The 25,125-nt window shown below is 45.3% G+C and overlaps 1 protein-coding gene across 3 annotated transcripts in view; it reads left to right on the forward strand.

Annotated features, from left to right (window-relative positions):
• Positions 1 to 1,992: 1,992 nt before the first annotated feature.
• Positions 1,993 to 25,125, forward strand: part of FRMD4A (FERM domain containing 4A) — a 331,795-nt gene continuing 308,662 nt past the window's right edge. For all 3 annotated transcript variants that reach the window (XR_004348140.1, XM_032620676.1, XM_032620632.1), the window contains exon 1: positions 1,993 to 2,085. Coding sequence is in view for 2 of the 3 variants with exons in the window: in XM_032620676.1 (XP_032476567.1) it covers positions 1,993 to 2,085 (93 nt within the window). In the remaining variant the exon portion in view is untranslated. The remainder of the gene's footprint in view (positions 2,086 to 25,125) is intronic.

The following is a 25,125-nucleotide window of genomic DNA, read 5'->3' on the forward strand; positions in this document are numbered from 1 at the left end:
TGCAAACAGAATCCCAGAGCTTTGGACAGATAAGGGTTTAGAAAATGTGCCTATCCTTTGTTCAAAACCATTATGGAATCGAACGGGGTTTTATAAAGGAAAGAGAGTCTATCGATCTGGCCAAGCTATTGGGTAGCATTCCAGACGTATTTCCACGGGGCAGTGCAGAAAGGAAGTGAGAAAGAGGAAGAAGGGTCTGTAAGCCTAAGCCACCTCGCCAAAGACTCTCTGCAGGTCATGCTGGAGAAATTTCCATCTTCCCCTGTCTCCCCCCTTCCCTCTCACCCTTTCACAACTCTCAACGGCACATATGGAACCCATTACGAACAAAGCCCGATTGTTGTATATTTGGAATTTCCCACATCAACTTGATGCTTTCTTTAACTGCCTCTTAATGTGTGTCTGAGTTGGGTGCCCAGACCCACGTCTCCATCCTCCCACCCCACCGCAAGGAGCACCCCGCTTCTAAGCGTCTTTTTCCTGATTCATTTTCGAGCAGCGTAGAATTCCACTTTTTTCCCTCTGCCCCCCCCCCCCAACGCCCACTTCCCATCAGACTCTTAGAATAAACAGAACTTTCTTTTCCGTCGTTTTCAATAAACGGGTCTGTAGAGAATAAATAAAAGCTGGTTCCCAAAGCATAAGAGTGATATTAGGCAAACACCCAAAAGCATGGGATTTTTTACAAAGGAAATGGCATCCCTTTCATAAAACCCCATAATAGAGCGAAGCAGCGGAGGCAGAAATACGTTAAAAAGAAAAAAACTAAAATACCTCCAACCCTGGAAGCCCCTTACTTGTTTTCTCTTTTGAGTCATTTTCTCTGCTGTAGAAATAAGCAGATTTAGGGAGGAGTAGAGATGGGGGCAGTTGCACAAGTGAGCGATATATCGGAAACAAAATCTTACAGGACACTTAAATTTTAGAGCATGTGTACCAGCAGTCTGAGAAGCTTGTCCAGTGTGGAATTATACCATCTGATTAGAGAAGAATAGAGAAATGTGATGGGTAAATCTGAGCATAGACAGTCCTTTTCAGAGCCTTGTAAAATCAAACATAATTTCTTCATGTTTATTGGCACACATAAAAATCAATGCTCTGTAACACAAACATTTAAATGAGGAGATGCCAAGTGCAAGTCTGTCTGGTATATTTGATTTGATTCATCTGAACCATGGGATACAAACATTTTCTCCTTTCTTCCCTCACACTTCCTCTTTGTCGACGCCATTCGCATATATAATTAACTGTTTGCCTACATTTATTTTCTATCCGTTGGAAAGCAGGAAGGAAAAAATATGCCTGTCTGATGCTCAGGGTCATACTTATAATTTATGACTGCGAAGAGCGTTTCCCCACCAAGTCCCCACTGTGTTATGTCACTGCCCTTCAAATATTTTTCCTGTGTCCAGAAGAGAGTGAAATCAGAACGCAGGATTGCACATGAATCTCTACACCAGATGGTGATATTCCAAATAGTCTTTTTAAGGTAAGCATGTGACCTACTGTATGGCCAAGGGGCTTTGGAGTCACGTGATGGAATGAATAATACGTCTGATAGGGCTTCGATTAGACAACTGACCTGGTTACCGTCTGCAGCCGCGAGAAGCAAAGTTGACATTTTTGGATCACTCTCCCCAGAAGCGTCATTTGCCCACCCCTAGGACGTGCAGACTCACCGAGGGACTGACTGACAGGCAGGAGCAGACAGGAGGAAGCTGGGCTGCGTTGCGGGAGACGCGCTGAAGTTGCAGAACTTGGGCTCTTTTTCTTCTTTCCCCATCCCCCCACCTCCTGACACACCACATCTTGGCTCATCGGTCGGAAGAAAAAAAACTCTTTCAGTTATTTGATATTTGGGAAACCTCCAGGAGTTTCCCAGTTTTGAGGACGCCTCCGTCTCTCCCTTGGCTGGGAACACGCGCACACACACACACACACACACACACACACATACACACACACACACACACTCACCCACGGCTCTACACCATGGTGGTTCAGGCTGCAGTGGCTCCGAATAGATCCCAGAGACTTTTACTGAAAATTCCTTATGGATCTCTGAGAAGACGCAGCGTGGAGAGGGTAAGCGACGTGGCGGGCTGTTTGTTCTTCCCCCGAGCAATTGCTCCAAAGAAAGGGAGAGGTTTCTTTCGTCGTACATAGCATCCCTTCTGGTAGTCATGTTTTCCTGAAAAATTCAAATTCCTGCGACTGGAGAATACTATGGCATATGTAATTTTTTTTCTTTGTAGATAATGATGAGAAATTTGAAACAAATGTTGGTCGGCTGTGCATGGGGGTTGGGACTGTTAGAGATGAAACATAAGAGAAAAGATAGGGGTAGGGACTCTGCCCTCTGGAAAGAGCATGGACGATGAGAGTGCTCGTTGAGAAAAGCTTCGGGCTGCAAAACCTGTTTTCCTCTCCGTTTAGTGAAACAGATTCACTGGTGCAGCAGGGCTGCCAATTTCCTTTCCTCTGCTGAGTAACAGTGTCTGCAAAGGAGGTGATGATGACAAGGGGCTGTGACGCTTTGAGGGTTTCAATGATGCACCTGGTTGATTAAAATCCCCTCTGTTGTTTAGTTGTGGTTGTACTGTTTCAAATACCTTGCTATCATTTGGGGTTTTTTACCATTATGGATTGTGGCTCTCTGTTAATTTTCTGAAAACATGCTTACTTTACGGTAGCACCTGGCAGAGAAGATGCTGTAAAACAATAACAGGGATTTGTCCTTCTCTGGAGTGACTAATGTAGTTTGGGGGATGACGGTAGTTAATGCCAATCTGGTCATCCTCAGGACGCTGGGCTCACGCACGTGGGGACAGCGCCTGTACTCACGCAGGGGTGGAATGGTTTGCGGGTCTCAGAAACCCCCGAAGCCCCCCTGTTTGCATAATGGCAGATCCCTCTGTGGGCTGTGGATGTCTACTTAGACATTTTAGGTTAAGGTGTAATCTAAAATCAATAAGGCAGAGAGCCTCACAAACCGCTGTCGTGATAGATGAGCGACCTGCCGCATCTTATAAAGGGGAAGGCATTTAATTCAAGTGACTCTTTCTGGTTTGTATACTGACTACTCGGTGATTTTTAAATTTACGGAGAATGTGAGTCAAGCTTTAAAACCACGAGGGGCTTTAAAACTATCGAGATTTCCAGGTGGGGTTGACCTCCTGACGTCTGATGAGTTACATTTTGTTCTGCCATTTGAGTAGTAATGGAAAAAACTTCTCTTCCTATTCTGGCTGTGTGTAGGTCTTTCTTCTGAGACATATTTCTTGGGCTCCATGTCAGGGTCATCAGCTTAAATGTATTCAGGGCCTAATGCGTGCTCCCTTTTATACCAAGAGTTTTACAGTATAGGACCAACTGTTAGAGCAAAATTTGCAAATTGATCATTATATTTACAAATGTAGCTTATCTTGAATGTGATTTTAGGTTCCGGTGAAATTTTTTTTTCCTGTATGGTAACTAAGTTTATATAATCTGTTCTGTTCACAAAATCTCCCTTGGAAATGTGAGTTGCCCGTACTGGAGTTGCACCACATGACAAAACTAAGGAGAGAATTACCCTGCACATTTGCACAAATAGTCCAGAGTAACCTATTTAACCATTAGAATCTCCAGATGGCTGTTTCGTAAATCATGTATGTTTAATAAATCCAGATGTATTCACGTACCATTTCCGTTATTCGTTTAAGAAAAACTGACAATATATGAACACAGTGTCAGATACAGAACCTGTCTGTTGTTGTATGTGCTGGTGTATACTGACATTCAAGACACAGACCTATGTCCTGTCCTTGGGCACACACCAGTGTCTTAGGAGTCTGATCTGAAAACGTCTAGGCCCTCAAGAGAAGCATGTCCATCGCTGGAGCATCAGATGTCCTGTTAATCTTCATTGCCAGCTGTGAAGTGGTGGGGCTGAGACAGCATCACTCACAAGAAGAGCCCCCTTGTGTTCCCACGAGGCTACCCTCTCAGCCTCCACCATGGGGAAGAGTGAGACTAATGGGAACATGTGACGTCATGTCGATTTCAATTGGATATTTTGTGCCATCACTGGTTTTATGACAACTTTCACAATCAGCGTCATCTATTTATATAAAAGGGGGGGCAGGGGTTTCCCTGGCGGCGCAGTGGTTGAGAGTCTGCCTGCCGATGCAGGGGACACGGGTTCGTGCCCCCGTCCGGGAAGATCCCACATGCCGCGGAGCGGCTGGGCCCGTGAGCCATGGCCGCTGAGCCTGCGCGTCCGGAGCCTGTGCTCCGCAACGGGAGAGGCCACGACAGTGAGAGGCCCGCGTACCGCAAAAAAAAAAAAAAGGTGGGAGGGGGCAGGAAAGGTGAGAAATGTCTTCTGCTTTCAGGGCAGACACTGAGAAACAGCGTTCTTTTCTTGGGACTCCCTGAATTAAAAGCAGCAACAGTTTTTTCAGTTACATCTGCAGCCTGGAGTGCGCCAGACATCCGAGTGATTTCTATGGTCTCATGATATTTAATGATGGTAAGACCTCGCATTTCTATAACACCTTTGCCCCAATGCACTTTCTTATCTGTTACCTCCCTTTACGATCGTGAGCTGCTAATGAGGCACAGAGAGTGGGGATTATTACCCTTGTCCTGTATGAACAGGGAAACCAAGGCATGTGGAGGTTTAATCTTCTGTCCGGGGACATACAGTCAAGGACAGAGCAGGACCTCAAACTAGGGATCTGGTGTCTTACATCCCTGCCATTGAGCCAGTGTTTTATCACCTTGGCTCCCTGAGGGAGCTTCGACATTGCATCCTGGCCCTGAGAAATGGGTTATAGCCAGCCTGTCACTAGTACTTCACAGGAAAGGAAACTTACCAAAGGCAGAGATGCTGACAACCAAAGAGAAGAACTCATGACCTAGCGCACTGACAGTCATGGGCCCTTACGTGTCCAGGATTAAACAATGGCTTCTGTTTTCCAACTGCCTGGAGGTTGAGTAGAAAAAACAGAAATGCACCTTTCTAACTCTGCTACTTAGACAGCCGTCAAATCCTGATTACACGATACTCAGGCTGGTTGACCAAGCCTGGTTCTTGTTCATATGTTTTCACAGACAACCATCAACCAACCCATCACCTTACTAGGCACGGCAGAAAAAGAAATCTAAGATGCCATGTTTGGAGACAGGAGATCTGAGGTTTATATAAATGAAGCTGTTATAAGTCAGTACAATAGGGCTCTAATCCAGCTCCAGCATAAGTAATGGAGGTGATTCAGGTGCAGTAGGAGGCAGCCAAGTGGGGTGGAAAGGGTGGGGCTTGCAGCCACGCTGTCCCAAGAAACAAGAGCCTCACTACCTACTAGTTGTGTGACTTTGGCAGTGACTTGGGCTTTCTCAGCCTGGTTTATTCATCTGCACTGTCTGTCCTTGAGGACGGTTATTAAGGGTTAGAGGTGATGTGTGTAAGGCCCTACCATGCTACATGGCGTGCAGAAAGAAGGTAATCATTAATGACGGGCATATTTTTAAAATTTATTTCATTGAAGCATAGTTGATTTACAGTGTTGTGTTAATTTCTACTGTACAGCAAAGTGACTCAGTTATATATTTATATATATATAATATTTTATATTAAAAATATATTTTTTTTCCATATTCTTTTCCATTATGGTTTATCACAGGCTATTGAATATAGTTCCCTGTGCTATATGGTAGGACCTTGCTGTTTATCCATTTTCTATATAAGAGTTTGCGTCTGCTAATCCCAAACTCCCAATCCATCCCTCTACCACCCCACCCCTTGGCAACCGCAAGTCTGTTCTCTATGTCTGTGTATCTGTTTCTGTTTCGTAGATAGGTTCATTTGTGTCATGTTTTAGATTCCACGTATAAGTGATATCATATGGTATTTGTCCTTCTTTTTCTGACTTTCTTCACTTAGTGTGATAATCTCTAGGTCCATCCATGTTCCTGCAAGTGGCATTATTTCATTCTTTTTTATGGCTGAGTAGTAGTCCGTTGTATATATGTACCACATCTTCTTTACCCATTCATCTGTCAATGGACATTTAAGTTGTTTCCATGCCTTGACTATTGTAAATAGTGCTACGAACATAGGGGTGCATGTATCTTTTCAAATTATAGTTTTGTCCAGATAAATGCCCAGGAGTGGAATAGCTGGATCCTATGGTAGTTCTGTTTTTAATTTTTTGAGGAACCTCCACACTGTTTTCCATAGTGGCTGCACCAACTTCCATTTGATAGGCATATTTCTGAAGTTTGACTTTGAGTAGAGGAACACTTGGCTTGTATTTTTAATAACCAGTAGCCTTTTACATACATTCTTAGTCACACTTACTGTCACCCAAAGTTGTCCTTTAAGGGATATTCACCCAATAAAGCCAAGACAGAAGTATTTCCTGGTGATAATTTCCCTTGAACCCCCAATTTTATGTAAGACATAAAAAATAGGGTGTTTCAAATTCATTGCACTCCAGTGCCAAGTAAGTAAACTTACCCAGGCCCAGGTACTTCAGTAGGGGCTTTTCCTTCTTGAGCTGGTAAGGTAAAAATGAACTTCAGGGAGAGTTCTAAGAATGTAAGAACATAACATATAAATGAGTTAAGGAGAGAGCAAAGGTGGACCTTTTAGGGGGGAGTTTGCTTTGGAGATGGGGAGAATGTTGTATTAAGTTTCTATGACCCTACAATATGAGGAAATTGTTTCACATTGGAGATTACCGTTATAGGTCAAAATCCTAGGAATAAGCGGGCCAAGCTGTATGTGGCCCAGCACACATTGTTTTAGTGTGTGTGTTTATTAAGGATGCCCACCTCCCCACTGATTTATCCTCTCTGTCATCCAGACCCACGTATCCTGGGTCCGGATGACCCAGGGTGGACCGGACGTCTCTCTTCTCTTGAGGCTCTCAGTCCCTCATATTCAGCATGTTCAAGGTGGAATTCATGCTCTTACCCACAGTCCTGCTCCAATTCCTTCAAAGCCACCAGCCATCTAAGCACCCAAGTGAGAACCCAGGCCTCTTCCCTGCCTCTTCCCTTTCCCTGGGGTCCGCCATCTAATCAGTCCCCAAGCGCTGCCAGTTCCAGCTCCAGAACCTCTCTCACATCTAACTCCTCCTTCCCATTTCTTGGTTCAGGCCTCCATCATCTCCCACTTGTCTACTTAAAATCCCTGCCTCAAGATAAGTACGAATGTCTAAACATAATTATAAGGCCCTCCGTAATCGGGACGCTGCTACCCTCTCCAGCCTGGTCTTTCCCCATCCTTTACCCCGGGTATCGTACACTCCAACCATACTGAACACATCTGCAATTCCTCCAAACTACCACGCTCTCCCTTGCCACAGGGCCTTTGCATGTGCTTTTGTAAGCTTGACACACACTGCATCCTCCCTCTGCCTCCTTAACTTCTGATTCACACACTTCAGCCTAAAGATAACATCCTGTCGGAAGCCTTTCCAGGTACCCACCCCCTCCCGAAGTATGAATAACGGCTCTTCCTTCCCTCAGCCTCTCAAAGCTCTCTGTATCTCCCTTACAGTAACACAAATGACACTGCATTGAATCTGCCTGCTGCCTGTTTCCTCCACACCCATGATGACAAGCTCCTTGAGGGCAGGGAACACATTTCGGCCCCTGGTTCCCAGCAGGAGGGCGAAACATTCGTTAGATGAGAGAATGATTGAAATCTGAAAGTTGCTAGAAACTTCCCTCAGGGAGAAAATCTGGGAAGAGGATCAGAATGAAAACATAAACAGGGACAGCCTCACATCTTATGTTAAATGGCCACCAGCCCCAGTTTTGCTGGTGGAAAATGTGTCCACACTTATATGTTAATACAGACTGAGGAGACAAATGCTTTTCTCCTATTTATTCTGAAATGTGAGACATATCTTGAAGGGGAACAATGTGTGTATGTGAACAACGAATCAGACTCATATGTCTCTTCACAGAGTAATAGGAATTGGACACTTTTCTTGAAAAAAAAAAATAAGAAAGCATTCTCTTTTACCACAGTTATTTAAATATCTAAGTAAAAGGGGGTTTTGTTTTGGTTTGGGTTGGTTTTTTTTTTGTCCTGGAAAGACTGAATTGGTGTGGTATTTCTGGAGCAGTATTTTTAACACAGTGTAAATTAAACCTTTTTGCACCCACATTATTCATTATTTGACGTGTTATTCCAGGTTGACGTGTGGCCTATCTATTATTTTGCAAACCGTTACATTATCACAGCTGCTAAGCTACATGACTTAGGAATTCAGAATACAACAGAGTCTCTGTCGTGGAGTGTGTGGTGCTTACGTTCTGAATGTATTCATGCAGGGAAGTGTGAGACTTTACCAAAAACACATACAGCACACGGCTTTTAGTGGATATGTATTACCATGGAAAGCAGACAGCCCAGAAACGGTTCAGACAGATCAGTGTATTTATCCACACATATTATTATCCAGCCCCCTCATCCTGCATAGGTTTTATTCTTTCTATAAATATACACCTCTCTGGAGGAGAAAGAACACGCATTATATCAGGGACTCCAATTCTCAGGTTCACGGGCTGCGTTGAAGGCCGTGTTCTCCACATTGATTAGTCCCGTGTGATTTTAAGTGACCCCCAGATTGGTGCACCAACCTTTATTTTATTTCTCACAGCAGCTCATGTCAAGTTAAACCAACGACTTCTCATCCTGGCCAGAATGAGATGGCATAATGGAAAGGCTGTCCCTCTACTGGGTACCACTCCAGGGTTGTCATTCCTCGGGCTGGTGGGGAAAGCAGGACTGGAAATCTCTCTTGAAATGGTCAAGACTCTCAGGAACCTCACCATCCTGCCCCGAACTACAGCTCTCAAGCTCAGCATGAAACTAGGTGATGGCTTCCCTCTTTAGACTACTCATCCCCAGGTCCTGAATCCTTCTTAGGACTCTCTTTAATGTCTTGGGTCAGATGACATCAGTCATCCTACAGCAGTGCTTCTCAACCTTGGCTTCACTCTGGAAGCACCTGGGAAGCTTTAAAAATCCCAACACCCAAGCTGTACCCCAAACCAATGAATGTCAGCATCTCTGGAGAAGGGACCCAGGCATCATCAGTAGTTAAGCGCCCACTGATTCTACTGTGTGGCCACATTGACAACCACTGCCCCAAGGGGAGATTATTGCCAAGATGGATTGTCTGGGCAAGATGCTAGCTTAAAGAAATTAGCTAGTTCCTGTGCTTTCCGGTGTCATCACATAAAAAGGAAATAAAGGAGTCAGTTGTGCTGGATTTTTAGTCAAGAGTGTCATTCTCAATAGGAAAAAAAACTTCATCTTTTGAAAGTGTGTTCATATACCTGGGACATCCTATGAAGTGTCCAACACTTTGAGGTCACTTTCTGGATAGTTGAACACAGCCTTCTGAAGTCATAGTGGCTAGTACCATACAGGACTTCCTTTTAGATAATTTGAGATCAGAAACACCCAATCCAGCTAATCCAGCGAAGTTCTTCTCCACTGGAGCAGGGACAAAGCCCCTTCCGGGTGTATTTCAACCCACCATCTCGTAGCCACGTTCATAAAATCAATCCTGTATTCGCAGGACCCTCTCTGTAGGTATTTTGAAAGCAGATCTCTTATAAATTGCTCTAGCAGAGTGAATGCTATCCACCTGTGTGATATAAGAGTTTCTCTGAGCACATAGTTGAAAACAATCCACTTTTATTTGTACTGATTTATCAGTGCGCCTCTGAGAACGATAGCATCTTATGTGTAGGAAGCAGTATATAGGAGAAACTCTGCCATGCGGGGGGATCTGTGTTTTCTAATCTGGGAGTGGATGAATCACATCTGTGGATTTTTCATTCTTTTTTCTTTTCCCTTCCTCGTCACTCAATTACTAACTGCTTCAAAGGACTCGATCAGCTTTTCTACTAAGTCCCAGAGCCTAGAGCCATGCCTGGCACATATATAGCGTGATCATACGTTTATTGAATGAATGCGAATAGATGAATGGAAAGAATGTTTTTATGGTCATAAAGTCAAACAGAATTGTCACGCAAAGAATAGGGTTGCAAAGTGCCTGCCTTTCTTATGCCGATAAATACTTGTGTCGTTATCAGTTCTAACAAAGTGACTCAGTCTAGGATGTAGGTCTTCTTGGTAGAGAACTTGCTCATGAAAAACTTCTTGTTCTACTCAATACTCAGTAATGACCTATATGAGAAAAGAATTTTAAAAAGAGTGGGAAAAAGAAAGAAAAACTTCTTGAGACCTTACTACACAAGTAACCCTTCTGAGTACGTGGGCAGCCGTTTTCCTTCCCAATCAGAATCTGTGTGTATATTTCAAGATAGTCCATAAATACGCCCCTGGTCGTTTTCCTCCACTGCCTGCTGAGTTTTCTCAAACATGCCAAGGTCACATTTCCACATGGATAGGTTGCTTCCAAATGGTTCTTCCCGTCCCTCTATTGGAACATTAATCAGGAAAGCCAATGAGGCTTTTAAAAGTATATTAATCATTTCTGGAAAACATGGTTCAACTTCAATTAAAAAAAATCAGTCTCAGAAGATAAATACCCCAGAGAATCTAATATCTAGGATCCAGCACTCTATTTTTTAATTCTACAGATTTTTATTTAATACCTACTACATGCCAGGCAGTGTTGTAGGTCCAGGGGCTGTAACAAAATCTCTGCTTTCATGCTGCGGTGGACCTCCCTTTTACGCTGGTGTGGAACCTGCAGATACAGAAGGCTGAAGTACTATGTACCGTGCCATTTTATATAGGAGACTTGAGCATCCGTGGATCTGGGTCTCTGCGAGGGTCTTGAAACTAATCCCCCACAGATACCCAGGGATGACTGTAATTGGTGCTAAGGCCTTTAGGGAAATACACAGCAGGATAAGGAGGGAGGAGAGGAGGGTGTGCTGCATTTTCTACGATGTGGCTCTCTGTTAAAGTGGTATCGGAGGTGAGGCTTGAAGAAGTAAAAGGGAGCAGGGCGTATGCAGCCATCTGGGGAGAGAACTCGCCGGGCAGAGGACGCTTCACATACACAGTTGTGAGGCAACAGCACACTTGATGGATCTGAGGAGTAAAGGGGGGCGGGCCGGGGGTAAGCGGCGAGGAGCAGCGGACAGGGAAGTGTTAGGGGCCCGTGTGACAGAGGGCTGCTCGGGCCATGATAAGGACTTCGGGGTTTTACTCTGAGCAGGACAGAAGGAGATGAGTGGTTTGAGGAAAGAAGGATGACCTCAGCTGACATGTTCTAAAGGAGTCCCTGCAGCTGCTAGGCTGATAGGCAACCAGGCATGGAAGCAGGCGACTCATTAGGTCATGAGTGCAAGAATCCTGATGAGAAATGCTAACTCTGGAGGTGGTGAGAAATGAATGGATCCTGGATTTGTCTACAGTGTAGAACTGACAGGATTGGCTGATGGGTTGGGTGATAGGCAAAGAGGAACCAAGAAGAGGAATCCCCATCCTGAGCTGCTGGAGAGTGGAGTTGCCGCTGAGATGGGGAGCACTGCAGGACCAACTTGGGGTGATGACAGCAGGGCCGGGGAGATGAGGGGTTCTACTTGGATGTGTTAAACTGGAGATGATAGTTAAAAACGCAAACGGAGGATGTTAAAAACACGTTTGGTGTTTAGGCAAGAGTCTGGACTGGAGATATAAATGTGGATGGTAATCAGGGGGATGACAGAGCTGACTTATCCCAGGCTCTGAAGAGCTGACTGTGTACATCTCTTCCTAACGCCACATGCAGTGACCACATGTGGGCAGGTTGAAATGCGCAGTGATGGGAGAATTTTCACCGTGGAAACTGGCAAACATTACAAATCAGGGCTTTTTTTTTTTCTGGGGAGTCAGTGGTTGAACATTTTCTGGTATACCCTTGGAGGATAGTGTTTATAGCCACAAGACTAGGTGATGTTACCCGGCTGGTGGCACAAAGAAATATCACAGGACTGGACCCAAGTTTAGAGATCATTTCCAGGAGGAGGAACCAGCAAAGAAAGACAAATAAGTGCATCCAGTGAGGTGCAAAGAGAATTGAAGAGAAATTCTCAGAAGGGAATGTTGGACTGTCCAATGCTGCTGATAACCAAGTGCGATAAGGACTAAGAAATCAGCTGATTGCTGTGTTATGAAAGAGCTTGTGTGCAAGCTGCGTGCGTCAGAATCACCCGGGATCACTTTGTCATAAAGCGGAAACTAACACACCATTGTAAAGCAATTATACTCCAATAAAGACGTTAAAAAAATGAAAAGAATCACCCGTGTGTTCGCTAAACCCATAGATGCACAGTCTCTCCCCAGACATACTGAATCTGAACCTCTGAGGATTATAACATGGACTAAAATTTGAGAATGGTACCGGAAGTATAGCTTTCCAGAAAAGAAAAAAAAAAGGCACCAGTGAGGTAGAGGAAAGAGCACAGCATAGGGAGGGGGAAATAATGGAGACAGGAAAAGGAAGAAACTCTCAGGACGATTCTTACTCAACCTGAGGTCAGTCCTGGAATGAGCAAGTAGACACCAGGATAAGGAATAATGGGTGAAAGTTATGACAACCAAGGCCAGTAGCAAATCTTCTTCCCTAGAGCATCCTAGAAACTCAGTGCTCCTGTTTTAAACAGCCCCCCTCAACTTAAACCACTGTGTCAGAAAAATAAAACTGCAATCAGACCCTTAGAGCTAGTCCAGTGGAAAAAAAAAGGCAAGAGAGAAGATGAAAGACAGACTTCAACATCTTACGTTGATCACCTGCGTCAAAAGCCAGTACCCCACCGCTCCGCCTTAGCTTTCCTGAGATCTCTCTGAAGAAAACCTCTTTTCTTTTGCTTTGTTTTGTTCTGTTTCGCTTCTGAAAATATTTTAAAAATGGGTTGCTGCTATCATGTGTCAGAGCTTCATAACCCACCCGAGTCCCAGAATAGATTTAGGAAGTATAATTTAGGGCTGAGCCAGCTACCAAATGCCTGAAATGAGCAGGTCCTGATTTGAACCCTGAATGTTGGGGTTTAGACCTAGTCTGTAAAAGCAAATGGATTTGGATCGAACTGCAAGAAATCACGTCTTTGACATCAGGTTCTGAATCACTGGGTTTTCGTGGTGTTTCTTACAGAAGAAAATCTTGGTCTTATCTGCCAGTTGGGCTGAAGGACGGTAACGGCCTTTAGTAATGGGCACATAGCCCTTTATGTGGATCCCATCAATCACAGGGTTTCCACCTGGGACAGCTGAGAATATCCACCCAGTCAGCACTTGCATAGCTCCCCTCCCCACCCCCTTTCATCCTCCTTTTAGGAACGTCAAATTCGGACTAGTGAAAGGGAAGCTTTAAAAGCAGACGTGTTGTGAGTCCCTCCCGCGATTCCAGGCTGATGTTGGGGAATTAGGCTATTTCATTTTCCAAGCAGAATCAGGTGTGTCTGGGTATGGACACGCTCAGAGCCCAGTGCCCCGAGAAAGCTCTTCTCCTCCTTGCCCGCACTGCCGTGTTGCACAGCCAGGTCCATCCATGTAGGCAGCAATGCGGGCGCCAGGTTTTACAATCCTTCTCGTTAAAATGTCAACCTAAGGGAAGAATGAGGAAAGGGAAGCCCCCCCCCATGCTGCTGGGTCCCAGCTTTGGGTTTTCAAGCATCAGAGCATTTAGGGAGAGGGGCTACAACAGAAAGAAAAAACTCCTCTGCAAACACACAAAGGGTACTCGTTGATTCGAAATCAGCAGCATAGAATGATATGCTCACACCAGGGCCCCCGGATGGCAGCTCTGTCCTCCTCCTGAGGGCCTCTCCCAGGGAACAGGAGCCAGGGTCCCCAGGCCACACACCATCCCATTCCATCACCTGGGGGCGGGGGGCGGGGCGTGGTGAATACCAAAATCCTGCAGCACTTGGCTTGGCCAGAGTCCATTCTTTTTTTTTTTATGTTTATTTTATTTATTTATTTTCGTCTACGTTGGGTCTTTATTGCTGCACACGGGCTTTCTCTAATTGCGGTGAGAAGAGGCTGTTCTTCGTTGTGGTGCGCGGGCTTCTCACTGTGGTGGCTTCTCTTGTTGCGGAGCACAGTCTCTAGGCACGCGGGCTTCAGTAGTTGTGGCTTGCGGGCTTCAGTAGTTGTGGCACGCGGGCTCAGTAGATGTGGCTCATGGGCTCTAGAGTGCAGGCTCGGTAGTTGTGGCGCACGGGCTTAGTTGCTCTGCGGCACGTGGGATCTTCCCGGACCAGGGCTCGAACCCGTGTCCCCTGCATTGGCAGGCAGATTCTTAACCACTGCGCCACCAGGGAAGCCCCAGAGTCCATTCTTAATCATCTTAATAGTCCTTATTTCTAGCACAATCCCTGGACGTGTGTTCTGAGGTTCCCTCTGAAGAGCCCAACAGCAAATAAAGTCTCTTCGGGACTCTGTGACTTCCTTTTTCCTTCAGTCAAATGGCCTTAAGGTGGCATGAGAGAAACACGTATCACGTGTCTTAGAATAGGGCCTGTGCAGGGCAACACTCTTCTTTCTCCTTCCGAGACTCACCCATCAGAAATTGGCTGTTTTCAAGAGTTAATATCCATCTCCTGTGGTACCCTTAGGACCTCATCCTTCATCTTAATCCTGGGCTGCCTCTATTCATGCTTGTCATCCTTATAAAATCGGGCCCTACACAGGCATTGTAGCTCAGATGACTACAGGAGTCAAGCAGGTCAAATACATGGAGGTTAGGAAGGAAAGCTGTACCTTGCAAACTGGAGATCTCATATCTTAGCAAATGACCACCTACTACTCAGCTTTGCCACGGGGAAACTGGGGCTGGTGTTCCTGGATCTTCTGATTTTTCAAAGGGACATCTTTACGCAATTTTCTTATAAGTAAGAAAAAATATATATGTGTGTGTGTGTGAGAAAGAGATGAAATATCTCAATTTTTATATGTTGGCAACAAATCCAAGCTTAAAGAAAAACACCGCATGCCAAAGAAAGCATGTTTACAGGCTACGTTTGGCCCACAAGATGCCAGTTTTCAACTCCTACAATGAAATGAGCACGATTCCACCCCAAATATCTATGTATTCTCTCTTCCCTGTCTTGAGTATCATAAAAGCGAGACATCGCGATACAAAAATGAATCTTGTTGTAGATCCTCAGGCCCTCCAGCTGGCACCCTAATCCTACTGCTAAATCAGAATTTTAAAGAAAACTCTTCTGATAGATCAAAGGCAAATTTTAAAATACATTGAAATAAACTGAATGCATGTCCTCCAGCTATAGGGAATAGGAAGACAGCATCCTGTTTGCTGAGTGCGTGGTTTTGTTACCCAGGAAGAGGAACAGCACTGAAGCAGTTACTGAACCTACGATCTAATTGTGACCTGAAAGGGCATCTAAGTGTCAGCACATTCTTTTGCTTTTGGCAAATGTTCTCCGGTATCAGAGTGGACCGTATCAAACAGTTTCATCCAGTGAAGCAATTGCTCCATCACCTCGAGGTTTACTTTGCTGCTAACACGTATTTACAGACCAGCAGTGTGTGGTCTTACCCCAAACCAGACATTGCACAAGAGCCTCATGATGGTTCTTTTATGATCCAGGTGTTTGGCCGGTAACAACGGAACTACAATTTTTTTCATTTTCAATCATCTCTTTCATGCTCGATGGAGGAGAATTCTGGGGTCTCAGCCAAGTCCTTGAGCAAGAGCTTGAATGGATTCACAGTTCCTTTTCTGATGAAAGCATTGGCTCTACCCACAGGAATTCTTGATCTTACCAGGATGTCAAGGTGGAGTGGTGCTCCAATGGGGGGACGATACAAGGCATGCTTCTCAACTGTCCCTTCTGAGTGGCAGCTCTCACTTGGACCCACAGCAGAGATGTATCTCTTTAGTTTTAATCTCAGAATATCTTCATTTCTGCCTCTTGCTGGAGGAGGCCACTGTGAAATGCCTGCCCTCCAGCACTTAACCAAAGCCTTCCTAGGGACATCTGACACCTAAGAGAAGCAGATCACGCGATATGGTAGCTATTCATTACATCAATCTTTTTACTTTATTCTTATGAAGTTAAATGATCAAATATCAATATGCCTGGACCATATGTTCTCAGCTGCGTGCTGAGATTCTTTTCTTGAGTTAAGATTTAACTCATCCTTATTGAAGGCTGAGATGCTTTCCTTCAATCATGCAGCTCCCCATTCTGGGCCTGAACTCGGGCCAAGAGAGCTAGGACTTGGGCGGGCCATGGAGTGGGCTGGGCAGGATTTATAGAACATAAAACCAAGGCAAGGAATGAGAGTTTGCTGGTGGCAGGAATCCCTAAAACAAGCCCCATGGATAGGTTAATGGGTCCTGAGTGCCAAAGAGTTGGCTTCAGCTGGAGAAATCTGGAATGACATGGTCGATGGAGACCAGAGAAATTAGAGGAGAAGAAGTAGCTTCAGAGCAAAGGTAGGAGGAAGAGTCTGGAGGAATCTCTGATCCGCTTACAGAGCCGAGGGCAATGTCTGGGCACAGCCTGGGCTGTGGGTAAGGTACCACCGTGCTTAGAAAGCCAACAGAAGAAACATCGGTAAAAATGCTTCTGAGGCTTTTTCAAAATGACAGAAATAATGTTCCTTGTGTTTTTCAGTATTCCTTCTATAAAGTTCATCCTGTTCATTCCTTTTGGAGCTAATAAGACATATGTGATTCTTCTCTATTACCTTTTTTACCTTTGCCGCCAGGAAACTCAGAGCTAAAGTTGGGGCCCAACTTGCTTGTTCTAGCGGCCTTTTCACATTATCTTATCCTTTTAACTCATTTTTGTCCTTTTCTTTTTTTTCTATCTTACAGTGTCCTTAATTTCCTAGTTTACCCTTATATTTATTCCATATATACAGTTGACTCTTGAACAATCCAGGGGTGAGGGGAGCCAATTCTTGGCACAGTGGAAAATCCACGTGTAATTTATAGTTAGTCATCCACATCTGCGGTTCCTTTCTATTCACAATTCCTCCGCATCTAAGATTCCACATGTGTGGATTCCATCATTCACAGGTTGTATAGTACTATAATACGACTACTGAAAGAAGTCCACGTATAAGGGGGCCCACACAGTCCAACCCGTGCTGTGAAAGGGTCTGCTGTCTATTTATGTGCATTTATTTTGCTCCCTGCCAAGCAGCGTGGAGTCCTGTAACTTTCTCTTCTGTTTGGGTTAGATTCTGTAAGGGAAACCGACACAGTGGGAAGAGAGTCGACTGGGAGTAAAGATAGAACAAAGCACACTGCTTCCCTTCTCTTGGCAGGGCTAATGATCCCAACAGGTGTATCCAAAATGCTGCCAGGTAAGCCGAGCCCTGGGAACTTCGTGCTCCGAACAAGGCAGTGCTTTTTCCCAGAAGGAAATGAATTCGTTTGGAATGTCTGGTCCTGAAAAACAGAGCCCTTCCATTGTGTGCTGTGTGCACTCGGCAACTTATTGCAGCTCCTTGGTGGCAGCTGGAGGGATGCTCTGGGGAAGATCCGAGAATACACTCGAGACAGTATCCCCAGGGGAGGAGCAGAGGTGCACATCCTCATTCTGAATCTCCGTGTCTGACGCCCACCTTCCGTACAGGCTGCAGCTCTGCCTGAGGATGGTTCTTCTGGAGAGTCCTAACTTGTGCTGAGGGCCGAAAGAGAGGTGTGTTTCTGCTTTTAAGTTCCCACCGGGATGCTGGAAGCCTCCGTTTTGTCCTTTTCACCCTCCGCTTCTTTTTTCTCTTCCTTTCTAAATTTTGCCGTCAGCGTGCTCTGCTGTAAATGATCAGATGCACAAATAACAATAGCTTCCTGGGAAAGCTTTGCTGCTGCAGGTGCTGGGTCAGTGCCAAGCAGAGGAGGAAACCCCAGAACACAGTTTCAGGGAAACCGCAGCATTCAGATCGCAGTTTCGGGAGAATTGTTTGATTTCCATGAGGGATGCTGGCTCCGTATCCACCGTGAAACCTGGCTCCAATATCTCCTCGTTGGGTGGTGGGGGGGACTTGAGCCCCACCCCACCCCCGATACCTTGGCTTTCTTGTTTTGTTTGTTTAATGTTTAAGAACAGTTCATTACCAGAATCTAGTCTCTGATCTTGGCGTTCATGGGAACAAAGATGAAAACAAAAGCTGGGAGGCGATGAGGCTTCGGTGGTCAGGTTTACTCCGAGAGGAAGAAGTAACACATCCCAAATGCTGGCTCCGGTACTCAGCAGCTTTTTGAGAATTTCTGACCTTGAAATATAAGGTGTCACTGTCCTGGGGCTTGTCCACCTTGCCGGGCTATCAGAATGCCCACTGCTCAGCTGACTGTCAAGGAAGCAAGATATCGCTCCCTGATGGCTAAGACATCCGGCCAAGAGGCTCTGGCAAAGGAAGGTCTCCTGAGCGCACTTCCTTCCATCCTGCAGTCAATTAACGGGGTCAGCCGGGGGCAAGGAGCAAATATCAAGTGACACATTTTCTTCCCTCCTTCCCTAGTACGTCCCCCAACTCGGCCCCCAGGGAGAGAGGGGGCAGAAATGCAGGGACTAGATGGTCGCACCAGGCTGGGCCCCTCGGAAAGGAGAGGAGAGCATCCCCTTCTGCGGTTCTTCAGGCACCATGTCCTCTTCTCCCCTCTCTTCCCTCTTCAGATTGATCTCAGGTCTTCGAGAAAATGACCAGGAGCCAATTCAGACAGAAAGGAAGTTGCTGAAACCCACGGGATCTTGCCCTGATAGACAACAATGTACATTTATTCAATGAGCTCCTACTTTGTGCCTTACGGATATTTTCTCCTTTAACCCCCAAACAGTCCCATGAGGCATCCCCACTTTACAGAGGAGGGAGACAGAGCAGAGAGAGATGAAATCATTCGCCCAGGGTCCCACAGCCGCCAGCACTGGCAGGTCCGGGGTTTGAATCCAGGCAGAGACCTCTCCGGAGGGAATCTGATTGATCGGGGTCTAATCTGGAAGGAGGGCCCGAGCTTCAGAGAAGAGTGTCCTCGAGGAAGGAATGAGGGTTGCTAGATTCGGCAAATGAGGATACAGATGTGCAGTTACATTTGAGTTTCAGATGAACAGCAAACACATAGTGCTTTAGTGGTAGGTCTGTCTCACGTTGTTTATCTGAAATTCAAATTCAGCTGGGTGTCCTATATTTTGTCTGGCAGCTCTGGCTATAGGGCCACTTTTGTTTCTCTCTCTGTCTTGTCTTTCTCCCGTATTAAGTATGCTATCAGCCTGCTCTCTTTGATTTTTCCTATGTCCTTTGGTGCTTCTGCACATAATCTGGCTTCAGAATCACTTGTTAGCAGTGACCTAATACTGCCTGAGTATCCATAATATGCCGGGGCTTAGATGTTGTTCAGGAAGTGCTGGCCTGTGTCTTCTGGGACAGTAGGTGTTAGGATACAAACAGGCATCCTTGCTTCCCCCACAGAAGTAGAAGTAACTGCTGGTGCAGGTGGGAGGTGCCACTAGGGGGCTGAGAAGCCTTAGATAACTCACCCCTGACTCAGCCAGAGGAGTTCCGCTTCTAAGATGTTTGTGTTTCCACCCACAGTTTCATTTGGGCAAAGATTTCCAGTTATAGAAGATCACTCTTCTAGGCTGTTCTGCTCTAAAGCAGCACTGCTCCAACCTCAGTGGACAAAGGGACCATCTGGGGATCTTGTCAAAGACAGATTCTGATTCAGCATCTCTGGGGTTAGGGTCTGGGAACCTGCATTTCTAATAGGTTCCCAAACAGTGTGGATGCACTAACATGTCCACAGAGGACATTTTCAGTACCTCGTTTCCTAACTGATGTACATGGACATAGATTTATTTCCCCATCTTTGTTTCACATGTCATCTATCTGTCCTCTATCAATCCGTGTCTGTCTGTCTATCCATCTATCAATCTATCATCTTTACCATGACTATTTTATACAGATGTTTGGTCAAGATCAGTGTGAATGTCACTAACCCATTTTTTTTTCTATTATACCATTTGCTGATGATGGAATTACACTGGAAATCAATCCCAACAAAAGAACCTTCTTGAATAGAGTCATTTTCTAAGTGAAACATTGCTTTGAAACGTAACGTGTAAGAGACTCAACTATGTCATCAGGGAAGCCCTTCGCTTTGTGTAGACACCTCAGCTGGGTCTCTCACAGGTTTTACTCCATAACACATCCATGAATTGGTGGGTGTGTGTAATACCTGTATCTGTGAATGAGGAACCATATTTTAGACGGGCTTCTTGGAATAGATTTTCTCATACTGAGATGCAGGAAAGAAGGGAGCTATCTTTGGTCAGTGGGTTAGTGACATTCACACCCATCTGGCCCACTCAATGAGCAATGAAATCCACATGGTGCCAGGGGGTCGTAAGAGCCAAAGAAAGGGACACAGCACATTGAGATGTTCCTTTCTGAAAAGTATTCCTTCCTGGGATACTGTGGGTTCTTAAATATCTAATCCACTCTGAAATAGCCCCTCCTGCCTTGATGTCCAATCAAGGTCAGAGAGTCCACTATGAGAATTTTACATTTGCCAAATTTGGAAGTCCAACAGACCTGAAACAATTCTGGGGCTTCAAAAGTCTTTAACCCTTGCATGACCGAACGGGAATCTTTATGGGTTATACGTAATCCTAAGAAGTCCTCTGCACAGATTAAGGGCAGATCATGGTTCATATATATGAAGGAGATCATTTCCATTTCCCTCTCAGTTTTGTACAAATATTAAATAAAATAATTAGGCCTGAGACACCAGCCCTGGCCTATTGTCCGATCAGATTTTTTTTTTCCACTTTCTATCACATCTCAAATGTACATGTTTCTGTTAGATGTATTGCTCTTCCTTTTAAAAAATAAAATGAAGTGTTTATTTTTCGGCCATGGATGATATCAAGAGCTCCTGCCTTGGAGTGATTTAATGTTTTTTCCCTCTTCCTTTACAGCTGTGACCTAGTTAATTGTAGATGGGGAGCAACTCTGAAATCGTTAGACTTTCTGCTTTGTTTGGAAATCCCGCTCCGCGAAATTGTAGGATGTCCTCCTTAATAACAGGAAGTCAGGTCTCCAGATCCACACCATTTGTGTCCTTTGTGCATTGTGATAAAGAAGAGCCTTTCGCCTGCAGTTTCCTCGTGGTTAAGGGAGAGGGGAGAGGGGAGATAGAGACATGAAAATGACCCAGAGATGAGTCACTCATTTCTAAAACAAGAGTCTAAACGCCCTTTGTTGAGGGCAGATTGTAACCTCTGAAATGTTCTGCCCTCCCGGCCACAGAGACAAAGGAGTAAGTGATTCAGGCTCTCGGTTTGGCTGCTTCATGCCTGCCTTTAGGGAACTCAAGTCCTGAAATATCACATCAGTAAGAAACCGTTTTAATTTAGAAATAAACATGCATTGCTAAGAGTCAGGCTTTTCAAGTCAACGAGCAGGTCCTTGTGGTGGGAAGAAAACTTGGATGCCTTTTAACAAAATATTTCTTTTAACTACTGAATTATCTTTTGGGGGGTCGGTGGGGGGGCAGTGGTGGGCAAGGAATCATTGGGTGGAAGGTCCTTAAATGTTGATTTTCCATTCCCCAAATGGGGAAAAGTTCATTTACTAGCCCCTACCATGACACTCAGAGGTAAATGGCAGTTCTTCTGAAAAGAATGTCCAAGCATGAAATTGTAAACAGTAAAAACCGTGACTGACTCATTTCCATTTCTCCCCGTCGCCCTAAATCCAAGAATCAAGGGGTGTCATGGGCCTCGATCAGTGGCTCTCGTAAAGTGTAATCCCAGGGCCAGAGTTTCAGTCTCACCTGGGAACATGTTAGCAATTCAAATCCCCGGGCCCTACACCTGATCTACTGAGTCAAAAACTCTGGGGTGAAGCCTGGAGGTCTGTGTTTGAACACATCTTCCAGATATTTTAATGCAAGCTAAAGCGTGAGAACACTGACCTGAGCTCTTAGGTAACATGAGTGAAAGGAGCTCATCTTCAAGACGCAGGGAACTCAGGGTTGGTCTGTGGCCATGGTTCTTTTCTATGGCTGTACGTTAGAATGACTAGGATATTTTTTTAAGAGTAGTAATACCGACTCCCTCCCCCAGACTCATAAAGTCAGAATCTCTAGGGATGGGGCCCAGGTAAATGCATTTCATAAAAGCTTCCTGGCTGACTCTAATGGGCCAGCCAGGGTTGGCAACCAGTGGCCCATGGAGGGACCAGGTAAGGGAGGGTTGCTAACTTGGCTGAAATGCTGATGCCTGGGGAGAGGGAGGCTGCAGTCCATAGGGCAGCATCCAGGCAGGCCCTGCAGACTTGACATTCCAGGCAAGGGAGATGTCCAAAGCCAGTGGTGGCGTCCCTGTGATCGGTGGCCACAGTGGGGCTGGGGGAGTTTCATCTGGAGCCACTTGGTGGTTGTCAGACCCCACCTTGCTAGACCTTCCAGGTACAAATGTGAAAGCTGCCAACACCCCATTCCTAAATCAGCACAGGTCAAGTCTGGCCAAGTTCCAGGAGGCTAATCGCACTAGTAGGAAGCATCTACCGGCTCTGAAGCCTGGTACCCATGGCTCAGGTGGTGCCCGGGACCCTCAAGCCCCCGGGTTGGAGTCGTTACCCCCAAACCCAAGCCAAACCAGTGGGCTTGTGCCCGTGACCCTGCTCTGCATCTGCTTTCCCACGGAAGCTGGAGCCTGAGGGGCTGCCGTCTTGCTAACCCTGCTCTAGCTGGGGCCCCTGCTTCAGATCAGAAAGGATCCCAAGCCGTCTCCTGCATCTGTCCACATCTTGATGCTGAGTCTAACTCAGACCCACCACCAGAAGCCAACCTATGTTCAGGGTAATTTAAATGGGGTCACAGCCTCCATCAGCCTGCAGCTAAAGTACCCTAGGCCAGTGTGATCTGCTCAGAGGGCACCACCCATTCCCAACTTCCTTTTCTTGCCCTTGGCCTTCAGTGGAGGAACTGGCCCACCTCACGGCTAAGGTCCCTTGGGTCACGATGAGCAGACTGGTCCACGCTGAGGGTCCAGGAGGAGGCAACCGTGAGGGCCACGCCAGGTGCCGCCTGCACTGGGCTTCAGAGCCGGACTCTGGTTGCAGCCTGGGAACGAGAATGCAAATCAGACAGACGCAGTAAAGGTCAGGGCAGCTGAGGCAGGTGCCTGCAGAGTAGCACAGGTTCACCTGGGGGCCACCTGGGCAGAGCCCGTTTACGTAAACAAGTCCTAGAGGTCAGCAGTTGTGTGTCTGCCTGCAGGGAAGGCCCCGGGCTGTCTCAGGAGCAACCCAGGAACAGGACAGAGCAGAAGCAGTGGGTGAAAAAGATTACTATCTAGGGGTATGTCAGTTCCTTCAAAATTTAAACATAGAATCATCAGAAGATCCAGCATTCCATTTCTGGCTATAGACCCAAAAGAAAGGAAAACAGAGACTCAGCTATTTGTACACCCATGTTCATAGCAGCATTATTTTTTATTTATTTTTTTATTGAGGTATAGTTAATTTACAGTGTTGTAATAGTTTCAAGTGTACCGCAAAGTGATTCGGTTTCATATATATATATGTGTGTGTGTATATATATATATGTATATATATATGTATATGTATGTACGTACGTGTATGTATTCTTTTTCAGATTCTTTTCCATTATAGATTATTGTAAGATATTGAGTAGAGTTCCCTGTGCTATACAGTAGGTCCTTGTTATTTGCCTATTTTATGTATAGTAGTGTGTATATGTTAATCCCAAAGTCCTAATTTATCTCTCACCCAGCCCCCTGTTATCCCCTTTGGTAACTATAATTTTGTTTTCTATGTCAATTTCTCTTTTGTAAATAAGTTCATTTGTATCACTTTTTTAGGTTCCACATATAAGAGATATCATACGGTGTTTGTCTTTGACTTACTTCACTTAATATGAGAATCTCTAGATCTATCCATGTTGCTGCAAATGGCATTATTTCATTCTTTTTTATGGCTGAGTAGTATTCCATTGTGTGTGTGTGCGCGTGTGCGTGCGTGTGTGTATATATATATACACACACGCACGCACACGCGCACACACACATCTTCGCTATCCATTCATCCGTCAATGGACATTTAGGTTGCTTCCATGTCGTAGCAGCATTATTCACAAAAGCCACAAGGTAGAAGCAACCCAAGTGTCCATCAACAGATGAAAGGGTAAACAAAGTGTGGTATACACACATACAGGGGAACATTATTCACCCTTAAAAAGGAAGCAAATTCTAACATAGGTTACAACATGGATGAACCTTGAAAACATTATGCTAAATGAAATAAGCCCAGTCACGAAAGAACAAATACTGTGTGATTCCACTTGCCTGAGGTACATTGGACAGGCAGATTCAGAGAGACAGAAAGCAGAATCGTGGTTGCCAGGTGCTGGGGGGAATTGTGCGATGGGCGCGGAATTTCAGGTTTGCATCCTAAAGATGGATGGTGGTGATGGTCGTACAACAGTGTGAATGTACTTAATACCATCGAGCTGTGTGTACTTAAAAATGGTCCAAATGGTCAATTTCATGTTTATGTATATTCTACCACAGTTTTCTTTTTAAAAAGATCAACATCTGAAACCCACAGAGTTGGAGGGTATGAAACCCAACAGGTAAAGTACTTCCACGCCTCACAAAGGAAATGGGGAGGGGTTGTCATCCTGGCTTGGGCTCTGAACACACATTCAGTTTCATGAAATCCCTGCCACATAGGCTGCTCTGTTTTTCACATTTTGAAATGCAGCCCGAGTTTTGGTGGAGAAGGTAGAGTATGCCCTCGAGAGAGTGCCTCAGGCCACTTAATCGAGGCCAAACTCATGAAGGAGATCTCAGACCTGCCCATTAAGCGTGCTTAATTAACAAGAAGCCTGCTCCCAGCTGTGGTACAATGAGGGCGTCTTCCTTGGTTTATTAAGAGACAGGAACAGAAGGCACTTAGCTCCTAAGTGTCTCCTTACAGCCAAATCTTAAATCATCACCTTTGTTTCTGCATCAAGGGGGAAATAACCAGTACCCTGATCCAATTTCCTTTCTCTCTTGCAGAAATTTACCTCAAATTATGCCACATAGAGACTTCATTTGAAAAAAGGGAAGAATTCATTTTACCTTTCGTAGCAAACCAAACAATAAAGTCTC

This window comes from Phocoena sinus, chromosome 2 (assembly GCF_008692025.1).
Source record: "Phocoena sinus isolate mPhoSin1 chromosome 2, mPhoSin1.pri, whole genome shotgun sequence".
Lineage (NCBI taxonomy): Eukaryota > Metazoa > Chordata > Mammalia > Artiodactyla > Phocoenidae > Phocoena > Phocoena sinus.